The sequence below is a fragment of the Phoca vitulina genome, unplaced genomic scaffold, assembly GCF_004348235.1.
Source record: "Phoca vitulina isolate PV1807 unplaced genomic scaffold, GSC_HSeal_1.0 scaffold8, whole genome shotgun sequence".
Taxonomy (NCBI): domain Eukaryota; kingdom Metazoa; phylum Chordata; class Mammalia; order Carnivora; family Phocidae; genus Phoca; species Phoca vitulina.
Window position 1 is genome coordinate 73,651,503 of NW_022589711.1, and position 17,203 is coordinate 73,668,705.

The 17,203-nt window shown below is 38.1% G+C and overlaps 1 protein-coding gene across 4 annotated transcripts in view; it reads left to right on the top strand.

The window, feature by feature from the left end:
- Positions 1-9,161: 9,161 nt before the first annotated feature.
- Positions 9,162-17,203, top strand: part of ZBBX (zinc finger B-box domain containing) — a 121,548-nt gene continuing 113,506 nt past the window's right edge. For all 4 annotated transcript variants that reach the window (XR_004299854.1, XM_032407277.1, XM_032407281.1 and 1 more), the window contains exons 1-2: positions 9,162-9,228; positions 16,463-16,596. Coding sequence is in view for 3 of the 4 variants with exons in the window: in XM_032407277.1 (XP_032263168.1) it covers positions 16,529-16,596 (68 nt within the window). In the remaining variant the exon portion in view is untranslated. The remainder of the gene's footprint in view (positions 9,229-16,462; positions 16,597-17,203) is intronic.

Sequence of the window (17,203 nt, forward strand, 5' to 3'; positions counted from 1 at the left end):
CAAATGAACAAAGGGGGGGAGAAAAAGAGGAAGGCAAACCAAGAAACAGACTCTTAATGATAGAAAACAAACTGATGGTTACCAGAGGGTAGGTAGGTGGGATGATGGGTTAAATAGTTGATGGAGATTAAAGAGGGCACTTATTATGATGAGCACCAGGTGTTGTATGGAAGTGTTGAATCATTATATTGTATACCTGAAACTAACATTACATTGTATGTTAACTAACTGGAATTAAAATAAAAACTTAAAACAAAAAAAGAAAAAAAGAAAAACAAAGCCCAACTAAATGTTGTCTAAAAGAAACCCACTTTGAATGTAAAGACACATACAGATTAAAAGTAAATGGAGAAATACAAAACATGCTAACATTACTCAAAGGAAAGCAGTAGTATTAAATTCAGACAGAGCTGACTTCAGAGCCTTAGTCAGGACTAAAGAGGGGCATTATGTAATGATAAAGGGGTTAATTCTCCAAGAAGATGTAACTCTTAACATTTATGTGCCTAACAACAGAGTGACAAATTAGGTGAGGCAAATACTGGTAGAACTGTAAGTCAAAATACATGAATCCACTATTAGTTAGGGATTTCAACACTCCTCTATCAGAAATGGACAGATCCAGCAGGCAGAAAATCAATTAGGACATAATTGAACTTATCAACACCATCAATCAACTGGATATAAAGGACATCTATTGACTACTTTATCCAACAACAACAGAATGCACATTTTTCTAAAATCACATGGAATTTTCACCGAGATAGACTACATTCTAGGCCATAAAACACACATTAACAAATTTGAAAGAATAGAAATCATACAATGTCTGCTCTCAGATCACAGTGGAACTAAAAATCAATAAAGAATGATAGTTAAAAAAAATCCCCAAATACTTGGAGATTAAACAACACTCTTTCAAATGGCACATGGGTCAAAAAAGAAATCCCAAGAGAAATGAAAAAAAAAAATTTTGAACTACATGAAAAAGAAGACACAACTTATCAATATTTGTGGGATGCAGCAGTGCTTTGGGGGAAATTTATAACACTGAATGTATACCTTAGAAAAAAAGACAGATCTAAAATCAGTCATCTCAGTTTCCACCTTAGGAAACTAGAAAAATAAGATCAAATTAAATCCAAAGTAAGCATAAGAAAAGAAATAATAAGAGAGCAGGAATCAATGAAATTGAACACAGGAAATCAATAAAACCAATTGCTGGTTCTTTGAAACGATCAACAACATTGGTAATTCTCTACCCAGGCTACCTAAGGAAAAGAGAGAGAGGATACAGGTTACTAATGTTAGAAATGAAAGAGGGGAGGATCACTTAAGATCTATTGGACATTAAAAGAATAATCCGTGAATACTATGAACAGCTCTAGGCCCACAAATTTTATAACCTAGATGAAATAGACTAATCCCTTGAAAGATACAATGTGCTAAAACGTACAAGAAGAAATAGACTATGTGAATAGGTCTGTATATGTTAAATAAATTGAATCAATAATTAATAACCTTCAAAAACAGAAAGTACCAGGCCCAAATGAATTCACTGGTGAATTCCACCAAACATCGAAGGAAGAAATTGTACCACTCCTGTATGATCTTTTTCAGAAGACAGAAGCAGAGGGAGTTCTTCCTAATCCATTCTATGAGGCCAGCATTACCCTGATACCAAAACTAGACAAAAGCACTATAAGAAAACTACAGACCACTATCTCATGAGCATAAATGCAAACATTTTATCTTCAGTTCCATAAATACCGGGGATCATCCTTTGATTCTCAGCCTCTCCTCTAATCAATTCCAAGTCCACTGATGAGTTTTTCAATATAAATATTGGATTTTTTCACTTTCCTTTAATATTTCATCAAGATCAAGGCCTAGGCCACTAGTATCTCATAGACTGCAGCAATAACCTTAGTCTCCTTTTTACCAGAGCATGACTCCCTCTTCTTTCTTCCCCCTTATCTACTTCTCCCAAGCCCTTTTCATGTTTCAGTAATGCTGGAAATTTTTAGATTCTTTAAACATACCATATTTTAACTCACTGTGGGGAATTTTGCATATTCTTTTTTGTTCTGCCCAGAAAATTCCCTAATTTCACCCACCCCACCAAAACCAGTCTGGAGCTCCTACTCAACCATCTGGGCCAAACCTAGATAGGACATCACTTGTGCTAAGAAGCCTTTCTTGAGCCTCAACTGTTGGGCTAGTGTTCTTCCTCTGCGCTCCCATAATATCATGTTCTCACACTGTTTTAGAAGTTGTTATTCTGAATTCTTCTCTGTATCTCCCATCTAGACTATTTTTTTTTCCTGCAAAGACAGAATACCACTCTGTCTTGTTTATGTTTGTAGCCATTATCTATCAAAGTACCTGTTACGTAGTAGGTCCTCCGTGAGTATTTGGTGATTGTCCAAAGCTTCACAGAAGCTAACTACATTAGACGCATATGGTTTTCTGAGTTAATGGGAAGATGGGTGCGTAGATCATGTTAACTCAAAGTGGGCATAAGAATAGTAAGTCTAGTTTGTTGTATAGTGGGGAGAGTTGTGACAGCTCCTCTGGAGTGTTTTGGAAGCAACTTCTGCAAAGGTAAGGTTGTTATAAAATGTTTCACAAAATCTGATGAAAAATCTGCCCTTGGGGATCAGAACTGTAGGAGAATAAAGTTGATGAAAGAAAATTACTGTTAGACATCTCATGTCAAACAAACCTTGTAACTCTTGTTTTGTGCCTCCCAGCTTGAGTGCATAAGAGAAAAATGCAAATTTTCCAAATGAAGTACAGCTAACAGTGCATAAATCTTAAGAAGACAGTAGGATACACTTATTAAAACTTGGCAAGGATCAGAAATGAATGACTTTTTCTCTGAGATGCCAGCTTTTTTCTTTTTAAGATTAGCTTTTCCTTAAAGCTACATCAATTATAAATGTCTGCTAGCAAAACTGGCACAGCTAAACTTAAAGCAAATAAACTAAGAAATTAAACTGATTAAAAAACAAACAAGAGATTTTAGCATTTTTTGAGAGAATGGGTTCAAAAGAATGCCATTTTTTGCATACTTTCCTATTTTGCATATGTAGGAATATTAATTTAAAATTATGAGAGACATAGATTAATATTCTACTGCTGTTTAAAAGAATTCTCTGGGAATATACACTTTGGACTTGCCGTTTAAAGAAAGTTACTTTATATTACAATTCTTCTGGCAGTCATTTCAGTCAAATTTCTTTGTTCTGAACAACCAAAACCCAGCCACGTTAGCTTAAGTTACAAAGGAGAATTTATTTTAAGGATACAGGGGTGTATCCTGAAACCCAAGGGCTAGGCTGTAGCTAGTCTTCAGGAAAAGGAAAGCCTCCAGATGATCTCCTCCTTTCCTTTTTTTTTTTCCTTCTGTCTTATCTTCCTTTTTTTCTTCCTGTGGTCCAAATGACAAAACATTGTGACCCTAAGACTCTCTCTCTCTCAGACTCAATTCCACACTCTTGCAAGAGAGAATCTAACTGGTCTAGTTTGGTCTCCTGTCCAATAAACCATTAGAAGAGTGGGTTGGGTTGTGCGGGAAAACATGACTGCCAAGGCTCACAGATGGCTGCCAGGAAGATGGAGGGGGATGAGTAGCAGATTGTCGGTGTTCACCATGGTTGTTTATCAATCCCTGGATGGAACCAAGGAATATTAACCTCATATTAGAAGGTGTAGTAAGAAAATGAAAGAAAATAATGTTAGGTTCAAATAAAGTATCTTTCTAAGCCCCTCATCACAGGTTCTAGCTTCACTTCCTCTGGACCTGTTTACATGAATTGCATGTAAACTCTTCCTTTATCTTTGGTTACTCTCTACATGCTGATGACACCCTAATATATGTGATCAGCCCCCATCACTGTCCCAATAATTAGACCTATATTTACCTTTTTTTTATTACTTCTTATTGCTTTCTCAGAAGTAAAACCTTCAAAACTGAATTACTTTCTTCACCACCTTGGTCCCCACTGTCCGTGAACTGTTCCTTATTCCCCGACAAGCACCTGTCTTCAGTCTCCAAGTGCTGTTGGAGTTCAAGAAATCCTCTTGAATTTATCTCATTTGACCTGTGACCTCCACATTGATTTGTTCCAGACTCACCATTTCTATCGTTGACTAACGTAACTGTATTTCAAAATTGTCCCTTTGTTGGGGCGCCTGGGTGGCTCAGTTGGTTGGGCGACTGCCTTCGGCTCAGGTCATGATCCTGGAGTCCAGGGATCGAGTCCCACGTCGGGCTCCCTGCTGAGCAGGGGGTCTGCTTCTCCCTCTGACCCTCCCCCCTCTCATGTGCTCTCTCTCATTCTCTCTCTCAAATAAATAAATAAAATCTTTAAAAAAAAATTGTCCCTTTGTCTTCATCTTCTCCTTTTGCTCTACCCTCACATTGCCATCAGAGTTGAAAGATGCTGCTATATGCATACTGAGATGGTTATTTTCTGTCTTAAAAACAATTTTGGGGTTTCCATTGTGAACGGGGTAGTGTCTTATCTGAGATGCTTTTAAATTTGACCACAGCACTGTTTTTTATCCGTATCTCTGTGCCATATATACTGTGTTTGAAAGACCCAGAAATTCTGGCCATGCCACAAACAGGACATGTTTGTGGCATGGTGAATACGGTACTTGCTGTATGGCATATCAATTATTTGTAAACTCTCACATCCCTCAATAGACAGTGGGTTCCTCAAGGGCAGAGGTGCAGCCTTTGTCCTTCTGTATCCATTAGGGCAGTCCTGGAATAGAGCAGGTGTTGAGTAGGCGCGGATTAAATGAAGCTGTGCCCGTCCGACAAGCCTGGACATTTATTTCTCAACTGGGAAAGAACCGCACACAGCAGGAAGCAGAAATTTATCATATGCCCTGATGATTTTCCTCTACTTGTGAAACATCAGTAATAATTTCCTTGTGTTATGGAAATTTATTTGCTGAAGAATTCTGTGTCATTGGTGACAGCCAGAAATTACAAGGCTGAGAAAAATTATAAAAGGACAATGTCACCTCCTAACTACAAGTTTTTTCTTTTTCCTTCTTTAAGTTCAGCCCTCAGAAGCCACTTCAATATATTTATATCACACTAATTTAGGTTTTTGTGAAATCTTTTTGTAATTTTATGTTGCCTCTAAAGCTCAGCTAGCCTTGACAATTTGAAAAATCCCATCCATATGTAATAAGATGTTATATTCAGTTTCTGCCAAGGCATGAAGGAAGTAGAGGCTCCGTTTCAAAGTAAGGTTACATTGCAGGACTTGTAAAGTGGAGATGGTAGAAAACTTGTTTTTCAGTCCTCAACTGACCACCAACTTCTGCCTAGAAAAGAGTTTGAGGAGCTACGAAGGAGAGTGGAGGTTGAGAGAGTACTTTTGGAAAGTTGCTGGTAAGCTGTGTCCCATCTCCCTTCAAAAGAGGAAGGCCTGGTAATATCAAAATATAATCTCAGTAGGTCAGAACATGATGGTCTATAAATATAGAAGGTATATGTTCCACAGTGTACTTAATTCATGACAAAAGGAACCACCAGGATGGTAAAGCTGGTTCAAAATATTTTGAGAGGCTAACTATATACAGACATTGACCAAAAATATTGGTATAAGATTTCTAGGTTAGATACCAAACTGGCTGATGTATTACAGGGCAGTAAAGTCCCAATCTCTGGCATTATCTTATCTAAAAGATAGAACTTATCTGCATATCTAGATGCAAAGTTATAGATGAAAAACCTACCAAATAACATGTAACTTTACATAGCCTAATGCACAGAATAGTAAATGATAATCACACAGAGGTATATTTTCCTAGAAAATAAGGTGACCTTTGAGTGGGCTGTTAGGGGGGCATTGAAAGGATGTGTAATTATTCCTTTACCTTATTTCCAAGTTTTGGGCAATGTCTATAAACGGTCCCTGAGTCATTTGAAGCCTGGTGAGACATATATCAGTGGGGGCCCTGCAACTGGGATGCAGCAGACTGGTATTTGACTTCCATCTGGGGAGTCATAAGCGCAGCTGTTAAGCTGGGGGCTGCTGGTGTAGGAGCTGGAGAGAGGTGGTTACGTTGGCTGTCTTACACACCCACAGGGTGGCAGGACAATGTATGCGAGAGGATTTCCTGGAGGTCAGACATGGGATGTGCGAAAATGTAAGAGAAAATGGGTCACTTAAAATTCTGTCCAGGAGGATCACTGAGACCCCACAGAGAGAAGCAAGAATAATCACTTGATGCCTAGTGGTCCAGGAAGCAAAGGTGTTAGGAGAAGGCCTCACGGGCAGCTAGAGGAATGTAGGTAGACGTCCTCAGTGTGTGTGGGGGGGGGTGTGTCTGGCGACTGGCCTGCTCTAAACGCCTGGCAGCCTCAGTACCAGTCCAGTTAGGACTTTTCTGCTTTAATCCTTCTCCTTTTCTGGGATTTCAATGTAGGCAATTAATAAGACTGAAGCAAGCATGGATGATGAGAAATGGTAACACAAGTCTCTTTTCACAGGTCCTTGACTTCAGGCCTCCCTCATTCAGAAGGCCCAACCACTGCGAAGGGGAAAATACTTAATACTAAACCACACGCAAAGTTTTGACAATGATATGGAACTGGACATTTTTATTACTCATCTAAGAACTTTTATCACCTGTGAGTGACCAGAAAGTCCCGAGGCCTGTGCAATTTTCTTGTAGGCAGCAGCCTACCAAGTACAAAAGAAGGTTACTTAATGAGTGGGGCTTGCTTAATGTAAGGGTGTGTGTGTGTGTGTGTGTGTGTGTGTGTGCGCGCGCGCGCGCGCGCACGCAGGGGTAGGGAGTGGGGGGGAGGGAGAGAGAGAGAGACAATCTTTTTAAGCATGACCTCGTAGCTATCCTTTGAATTCAGTAAGTCTGTGCTCTCGGTTTCTTCGATGTGGGTAATTTTTATCTCTACACTGAACATCCCTAGTTCGGAAAACTTGCATTCCAATCTTGTCTTCATACTGGCACAATGAAGCATGAATTTGCAAAAACCCTCAGGAATACTGTGCTCCCGATATAGACGTGGTAAACTATTTGCAGAATTGCTGGTGTCAGTTAAATGCACTCTGCTTCAGCAGAGAGGAAATCCTATCTCTAGAGGTGTCATTGTTTTTACATGTTTCATTTCATTTTGTCACTAATCATGGTTCTGAAAGGCAAGCTCTTCATATTTTTCATTTTACTATGTAACTTGGCATGGGCTTATTTTTTGGCTCTGCTTTGTTTTGCATAACTGTGTATAAGCTAAGCTATTTCTCTAAGTATAACTAAGGTAATGTCCTTTTAATGCTTTAAAAAAGTGCCAGAATATTTTATACATTATTTTTATGAGTTTAATTTTACTATTGCACTAGTAAGTGCATTTTAAAAATGCCTTTTGCAAGTAAACATGTGCTGTACAGAAGTAATCAGAGGTTTTATGCAAAATACTCCTATTGATTGGGCCTGAACTGAAGTTTGTTTACTCCTCCCTCTGTCTGGAATGTTCCTGGCCCTAATTGCCCATGCCTTCATCTCTCCCTGCATTCTGGGACTTTCCTGACTATCTAGCCTAAATTTGAACTCTTAATTATTTTCCATTTCTTTATTCTGCTTTATTTTTTTTCAAAATACCTAACATATATTTATATGTTTATTGTCTTTCTGCCCCTATTAAAATATGTTTGCTAACAGGAAGGGCTATGTTTTCTTCACTGCAGTATTTTCAAGATGTAGAAGAGTGGACTTTCAATAAATATTCGTTGAATAAATGAATGAATGGATACACACTGAAAAATACCTTGCCTGGTAATTTGAAGAGCACGTCTGGAAGACAGTCCTGCATAAGAGAATTCTCATAGTATTGCATGTCCATTTGACACTTGTCATTGTACTACATTTAAAGGAAGGACTTGGTTGAATTTATACCACGAGCACTTAGATACCAATCACTGTACGGCACTGACACCATTTTTTATTTTTACCATTTATTAAGCACCAACTATGGGCCTGGCTTAGTGCTAAAGACTTAATATACATCGTTTCATTTACGCTTCCATGCGAGACCATGTATGGACTAAGTGTATTATTATCTCATTTAACCAATTAAATGGGTTTTATATCTCGTTCAGGGTCACACGATAGGTAAGTTGTGGTGGGACCAGGACTCAGACTCAGGTCTGCCTTCATTTCAAAGTCCAGAATCATAGCCATAAGACTATCATTGTCTTTTCTTATCTATGCTAGTTAAGTCTTGTACAACTGAACCTGTCAGGGGAAAACATTAAATGTGTTCTTTAATGAGTATTGACAGGTACATTAATGTGGAAAACAATGGTGCAGAGGTTAGTATCTTAACTATAATAGTTGAGATTATTAGTCTGTAACAAGATAGATAACAATGTGGATAAGCATAGACATTTTTAGACCACCTGACTGAAGAACAAACCACACATCCTACTTGAAGCATATAAAAACAGATTTAAAAAAAAACAACACACTACAGCATATTTAGGAAGCAAAAAATAAGTTCACCACAGTTGACTGTTTGGAACAGAAATGTTTGAGAAACATGGGTTATTTCTCACTCTCTCTCTCTAATATATATATATTAGATTCACACATATTTATGGGTCATATATTTGGTACAAAGAAAAGAGGGTTCTTAAGACCTGGATTCCAGTGTTAATTTTACCTATTGTGACCTTTGATAAACGATTGAACAGACCATACCTGTGGGAGTTCTTAATTGCTTGGGTTAATTCTTCTTGGGTTTGCCATTTGCTTAGCTTTGTAATTTTGAGTCATTATTCAAACTTTCTGTGCCTTAATTTTCTTAGACATAAATTGGGCCATTATGAAGATGAATTAAATATTACAGACAAAACTTTTAGAATATTGCTGTGAATGTGGTAGGAACCCCTCCAGCAGAAAGCCTTCAGAGCTACTGAGTCTCCCAGTCCTTTCCTTTCTGAGAAGATCCTTTCTCTCCCCGTCCCTGCTCTCCCCCTTCTCCTCCCTCTCCTCTCTTTTCTGCTCCTCGCCCCTCTTCCCCCTCTAGGCAGGCTCCTTTGTGCCCTCTGCTGGTCAACAGCGGCAAGACCTAGCGTTCTGGTTGCTATGGGTACGGAGGTAACGCGGTAACCAAGGAGACCGAGGCGGAAGTTCTGGGTAGCTTGAGCCGGCAGCCGTGACGCAGGCGGCGGGGGTCTCCAGGTGGGTCGGCTGGCTGCGGAGGACCGCGCCCGGCGGAGGGCTTCGGAGCTGGCGGGGCTGGGCGGCCGTCAGGTCTGCGGTGGTGCGGGGAGCAGGGCGGGACGGCGGGAAAGTGGACTGGGTTGAGGGTGGAGCTGGGGCTGAGCCGCTGCCGTGCGCCGGATACAGTGCCAGGCCCATGGACTGCGGGACGCGGCATCGACCAGGAGTTGAAGCTTTTTTCCCCTATAAACAAAGAACTTCTGAGCCCATGATGCTAATGGAGTTCATTAGAGTGAACCCCAGGCAGGGAAACCAGGGGCTTGTCAATTGTACCTCCTCGACAACCTGACCTTTTCAAATGCCACCGTCTTTTATCCTTTGAAGTCTTGGTGCCTAATGAAAAATTTGGTGCCCTGACAAGTCATTACCACATCCCCTTTTGGAGCCTGCTTTCTGCCTGGATGGCGACATGCACCCGCTATATTCTGGAAGTCACTCCTCCCAAATAAAGGTCATGGGTGAGGGGTGGCAGATTCCTAAGAAATTTGAAGCTGTGGGAGTTTTTTCTTCTATCCCCAAATTAGCATTAGAGGTGCTCATATACAGGTTCAGTAATGTATTATTATTATTTTTTTTTATAGCCTGATTTTTAAAATCCAGAGTTAGCAAGCCTCCTAAGGGGGAAAAAAGTCATATAAATTTGAAGCTACACGAGATTAAAACTATGCAAACACTATGCTTATGGAAAATGAAAACAGAAACAAGAACAAAAACACCCCCACCTCCCTCCAGCACCTTATTTTATAGGCTACTCAGAGGCCTGTCCTGACTTCCCATAGTATTTTCAGTTGTGTTACAAATGTATTTGAAAGTGCCTCGGTCTTTTGTCTGTTTATTTCAAAACACTTAATACTCCCCCCAATTATTTTATTTGCTTTTTAATTTTTTCCTGCTTTCTTCACCAGAGTGTAAGTTCACTGAGGATTGGTGCTGTACCTGTTTGGTTCACCTTGTTCTTCAGTGCTTAATCTGATACCTGGCACAGAAGAGGTGTTCCTATATTTGTTGAATGTTCATCAAAGTTTGGTAGGATATGTAGAAAAAAGAAAACAAAAGGATTTGTTGAAGTGGGAAAGAGGGTGTGTTTGTTTAAATTTTTTTCCTAAGGTTGTGCAATAAATTCAAAGCCATAGGGAAAAACTATTTAAAACTTAGCCTATTATTACTGGCAGTACATTATGTGTAGGCACTCTTCTAATTACTGGGGATTCAAAGATCAATGGCATATTTGGGATACTTAGGGAAGCAACACCTATAAAAGCAAAGCAGCAAGAAATAACACGGGACAGCATATAATAGCAAATGAGTGTGTTACCCATGATGTCCTTACAGGAGAAGTTCACTTTTGATGGAAGAAATCTTCATGGTAGAGGTGGCCTTCCAACTGGGCACTGAATAGAATAAAACTTGGTGAGCAGAGAAGTGGAAAATAAAGTATAATGCTTAGGAAGATTGGAATGCATAATTGAGGCTCTTAAGGTACCAAACAGAGCAGCTGAGAAATATTTTTTTTCTTCTGGGTATGGGGAAAAAATATAGAAACAAAAATTTGTTACCTTGTATTACATGGGAGCAATCTGACACCCAAAAGGTTTTCACGGTGTTTAAATATATTGCTGTAAAGGGGCGCCTGGGTGGCTCAGTTGGTTGGGCGACTGCCTTCGGCTCAGGTCATGATCCTGGAGTCCCTGGATCGAGTCCCGCATTGGGCTCCCTGCTCAGCAAGGAGCCTGCTTCTCCCTCTGACCCTCCCCCCTCTCATGTGCTCTCTCTCTCTCATTCTCTCTGTCTCAAATAAATAAATAAAATCTTTAAAAAAAAAAAAAATATATATATATATATATTGCTGTAAAATTTAGAAAATGGCCTGATGCCAAACAGTTCTTTCTCTAAATTTCCTTTTTATGACAGGTTGAGAGTATGAAAGGGGGAAGAATGTGAATGATATGAATTAATCATTTTAAGTATGTAGAACAATATTTAGATTTCAAGACTTAAGAGGAGCTAACAGGACTGGGAATAAAATTGTAATTTCTGGCTTTGTCACTAATCTTAGATGGATGCCTTAATTTTCCCATTCCTAAGATAGTCATAAGCAACCACTTAGGCTAATAGTAGATTTTATGAGAATGGATGGGATAGATACATATAAAAGGAGTTGGGTTTCTGAAAGATGTGATTTATAAATTTAATGCTTTCATTGCTATTTGTAATCATATGAAATTTTCAGTGATACAGAATTAATAATGATTGTATATTGATGTACTGTTGTGCCTTTAAAACATATTTTTAAGCTATAGAGGAGTTTCTTTATAGTAAATCTGACGCAGAGGCTCATTATGTAAAATAGATGAAATCAGAGAAGCTGTGGTTTAAGAAAAGCCTTGATACTCCCTCATTCCCCTCTCAAGGTAGCTTCTGTTTCCTTCCCTGAACCCTGAGCTCTCTGAAGGCCCTTAAGGAAGATTTATAGGCCACAAATTAGAGTCCCTTTGTTTGATATCCTGCAAATTAGGTGGGGGTGGGAGGCTTGGGGGGGATGGAATTCTCATAATTTAATACATCTATAAACTGCGGCTCAGAGACCACTCTGACACAAAGGTCCTCTGAACTTAAACCTGGTATCTTTTAAAATTACTTATCATCTTTAGTTGGCAAATATTTTAAAAAGATACCTCACCCCTTGATATCTGAAAGCAAACTTTCTTAATTGTTCTCAAGAGAACCTACACGTACAAGGTAAAAACTGGGTGACATGGGTACTATTTAGTACCCCGAGGCAGTATTTATCAGATATGTTGGTTGGCTGAAAGATTGAGTGCAGCTGAGAAGTCAATACCTGATTTACTTTAATGGCCTGTACTAGGAGAAAATGGCATTTGTTTATTTAGTAGGCCACTCAAGCACAAGATATTATGCTAGAGATCAGATGTTATCAATCTTTTCCTTAGATTTTAAAAAAGATTTTAAAATAAATATATGTATTTAGAATATGGATAGTATCAGATAGTGAAAATATAAAAAGTATACTTCTTTTAAGAGTTTAAAACTATTTTTATTTAAATTCATTTTTATTTAACATTTCTTTCTTGAGTCTCTGATTTCTAAGTACTATGGTAAACATGTTAATCCATCCAAAAGAGCTTGCTTTTGGACCTTAAAATATATGTTAAAGTAAGGAAAAATTCTTATTTGTTGGCTTTTAAGTTTTCAGGTCTAAGGTGATCTGGGTCATTAGAATAACCAACTCATCTTAGATAAGTTTTCAGTTACAAAAATTGTCCCTTCTTGGGCGCCTGGGTGGCTCAGTTGGTTAAGCATCTGACTTCTGCTCAGGTCATGATCCCAGGTCTGGGGATTGAGCCCCACATTGGGCTCCCTGCTCAGCGAGAAGTCTGCTTTTCCCTCTGCCCCTCACCCTGCTTGTGCTCTCTCTCTCTCAAATAAATAAATTAGATCTTTTAAAAATAATTGTCCTATCTTGAAAACAGTGGTTTCCCAAACCTTCCATCCTGCCAATGGTCTCATGGCAAATTTTAGGAGATTAGGGCAACTCTTGATGAATGATCTGAGTTTCTAGGATTATAAATCATCATCATTTCCTTGTTTCCATTCTGTGATAGCCAGCCCTGTTGCTTGGGTTGCATTCCCAGAATAGGAACTTACGTAGAAGGAGAGTCAAACCATCGTGGACAACATTGGGTCATATTATGTGTATATGTGTGGGGAAGAACAAGGTTGGGGACGAAAAAATGGTGCAGTCTAATAAATCAGGTAACAAGAAAATTTTCCAAATAAATATTAAACTTTGAGTATTTAATTATCAGAAAAAAAAAATGGAGTCACCAAAGGACAGGTGGCTATAAAGTTTGCATAGTAGGGAGTTTATCTGTAGTTCCCTGATTCCATTAAGTGACTAAAAGTTTTGTGTTTTGCTATTCTTCCTGCTGACATTGTTCTATCCTTGCTGTCCGAAGAAAGGTGACTAATTCTCTGTTGGTTTTATGAAAGGAAACAGGCAGAACAGCATGACTCACAATTATAATCTTCCTTTTTTCTTCATACAAGAAAATTGGCTCATGTGTGTGACTTGATAAAACATTTTACTGAGAAGAAGCCTTACTAATTGCATTCAGTGAAGTGAAATGCCCCGAATAAGACCATTTATTGGTTAAATCACATTATCAACCGAGCTATAAATCTGAATCATCTCATCCTAATGAAATTTACAGACTTTTTTTTTCCTTTCAATCTTCGTGTATTAGTTCAGTTTTATGCGTATGTACCTATGCAGTTGACTCTTGAACAATATGGGGGATTAGGCACAGCAACTCCCCGCACAGTTAAAAATCCATGTATAACTTTTGACTTATTTTTTTTTTTTGGTAATGATAACAGTATGGAACTTTTCATGAAAAACTTAGCCACAGTAGCCTAGGGTCCAGCAGTTGGATTTCCAGATTATAATCAAAAAGAGATATAGACTCTTTTTGAGTAGGATTATTCCTGGAGTTTTTTTTGTTTTGTTTTGTTTTGTTTTTCAAGGTACCTTTAAGTGAGACAGAGGTTTTGCATACAAAGAGGGGGTTATAGATGCATCCTCCCTTCCCCAAAGCATACCAAATCTTCATTTTCCAATGGTATCTTTAGTTTTCTTTGACCCTGATTTTAGCTTTGAGAGATAGGACTTGGGGCTTGAGAAAGGAGTCCGAATTAAATGTCCCTCCTAAGTATTTCCTTCTGTTGGAATGTTCCACGGTATTGTCATTGTGTGGCTGTCCCTTTCATTTTGAGTTCTTTGAGGGAAGACGCTATGTCTTTCTTACCATTGTAACTTCAGTACCCATAAAGGAGTCACAAAGGAGTAGCTAAATGTTTATTGAAGGCACAAATACACTTAGTCCTGTGATGCATCCTTTACACTGCTTACAGTATAAAATTATTTTGTATAATTCCATTTTGGAATTATCTTCAGAGAATAAATTTCTTCAGAATTTTTTCCAAGGTAGTAAAAATCTACCCTTTCAGGCTAGATTTGATTTTTTTGGAAGTAGAGTAACTTGAAACCAGATTTGAATGAACAAAGTAGTCGCTCTTGCTGAACAGTATCATTTTTAGTTTTAAGTGAGGCACAACAGAGTAGATCTGTGTGTTTGTTGGGTATATGATGGACTCTGCAGATGGTTTCAAAAGAGGCATTCTTTTTTTTTAATTTTATTTATTTATTTGAGAGAGAGAGAGAGCACAAGCAGGGGGAGCTGCAGAGAGAGAGAGGGAGAAGCAGGCTCCCCACTGAGCAGAGAGCCCAACACAGGGCTCCATCCCAGGACCCTGGGATCATGACCTGAGCTGAAGGCAGACGCTTAACCAACTGAGCCACCCAGACGCCCATCAAAGGAGGCATTCTAAAAATGTTTTGGTCAGTAGTTGCATCATTGAAATTATGAGAGAGTGTCCCAAAGGAACAAAACTGAAGAACTACTTATTTGATTATGTAGACTTTGATGTTATAATAGTCTTCCATTTGGTTACTCCCTTTTGATGCCTTCCCTCCTTAAGTTTTTGAGCAAAGCTTCTAGATTTATTTTCTATTCTTCTGTCTAAAACTTTCGGTGACTCTCATTAGCTAGAGAATAAATTCCAAATGCCTTGACTTTGCATTTAAAGCACTCATTATTGGGCCTCAGCCTGTATTTCCAAGTGTATGCCTACTTTTCCCCCTCCATATAACCTGCACATCAACCAAATGGAACCAGTCATTAGTCCCCATTCAAAAGCTGTTCTTTCTCATAGTGTGGAGTGTTCATCTAGTCCATATCTTCTTTCTTTCTTTCTTCTTCTTCTTCTTCTTCTTTTTTTTTTTTTTTTAGTGAGGGGAAGAGGGGAGGGAAAGAGGGAGAGGGAGAGAGAGAATCTTAAGCAGGCTTCATGCCCAGCACGGAGCCTGTTGCGGAGCTTGATCTCACAACTCTGAGATCATGACCTGAGCTGAAATCAAGAGTCAGATGCTTAACCAACTGAGCCACCCCAGCGCCCCCCGTATCTTCTTATATAAGCCCCCTTCTCCTAAAAACCCCCCTTTAAATGCTAGCCAGCTAGAATTTTCTCCTTTCTCTCACTGCTTATATTATTACATCTATTTCTATGGCTTTTATAATTTATATCCTGTTTTATGGCTTTTGTATATAGGTTTGATACGCCCTTTTTGACTCTGCCATTGAACCAGAAAACAAATCTCCCTGGGCCTTGATTCCTTCCTGCCTCTCAGCACAGTGCTCTGCATAGAGCAGAGACTTAATAAATATTTATGGCGGTTGTGAGGACATAGGAACACATATATAAACCAACAATATCAAATGGTTTGGCCATTTAAGACTATGGACTCTATGGTAATGCCTCTTATATTTCTTTAAGAGCATTCAGAATTTGAAATTTTTATTGGTATAAAAATCTAATAGTTGTGCATGTGATTTAGTAATTCAGCATTACAGAGTAAATTGTTATAGAACCATGAATAATTGGGATACTCAGGAAATAGGGTGTTCTGAATAATTTAATTTTCTGGTTAACTAGGAGTTGGGCAGAAAATCTTTTTTGTTTCATTTCTTGTTAAAAAATTCTTTCTAAATATGCTAATTTCTGATCTTAGGCAAAGAGCATCATTAAAATTTTCTTTGATGAATGAGGATATTAGAATGCCTTTGGGTAATTATTACATACCTTAATTCTCATTTTCATTACCATATATGTACAAAAAAAGGTTTTGAGTTTGGATTGTATCTCGAAAGTCCTTTTCTTTTCCTATATTTAGCCATGGATATTATTTTTGGATGGGAACAAAACCTGATATATATTTTTTTACTCTTTACCATAGAAGGAGCCGGAATATGTTCTCTGTTTGTCTTAATGAGTGCATTCTTCACTTTCAATTGACTATTTCCATAGTCTTTTTCTATATAATTATTGGTAAAGTTTTAGTTCCATCAGGTATGCTGTATTTATAACTTTACTAGTATATAAATATTTATAAAATTTATATTTAGCACATATATATTTATTGTTTAACCTTTAATTCAACTTTTTCCCTCATAATGATTTCTGTTTTTAAAACTTGCTGGAACTATATGCAGTTTTGAATTTGTAATTTACCTGCTTTACTCTGGCATAATTCTTTTGTCTGTTACTTTTTCAGAAGTTTTTGCAAATCACAATGATTTTTATATAATATTAAGACAGTGGGAAAAAAAAGACAGTGATCATGAACACCAAAGATTTTGTAGTTCTTCCATGGGGAAAACCTGGAAATTCTGTAAAGCTGAAATACAAGTAAGTGCATGTATATTTATTACTTAAATAGAAATAATTGCTAAAATTTCTGTATGTTGTAATTTAAAGTATTCTTTTTATATGAGACAGTTTAGACTTGAGCTTAAATTTGTGAGTTCTTATCTCCATTTTCTTTACTTTGGTGTATTTTCATCTATAAGAGAGTAGGTTGGATATATAATAAATCCACAATAGTTTTTAAAATGAGGACTAAAATTACTTATGCCGCAAAATTGAGGTTAAAAGTTATAAGTAAAATTTGGGTTTATTGACTATTAAAGCAATCTAACAAAGTTACTAATAGTTTGTGACACTTGTTCAGAATTAAAAGGAATCACCCTGAAGAAACTGAAAGGCACTGAAATTTTGGGAGACTATTGGGCCTAGAGATCTTTAAACAGAGAATAGAAGGTGCTAACTAGCCCAGCCCTTCGCCTACTAAAGGACAGTATGTTAAGTTCACCTTTCTCAGGAGGGGTACCTTCTGTCCTGGATTGCCTTGTGGATGCATTCAGCTAGAACCAAGCCATTCTGGGTATCCTGGGAATTTCATGACATGGCAGGAGGACTGGAAGTGTCAATACACTCTTTCCCTTTGAGGTCATCC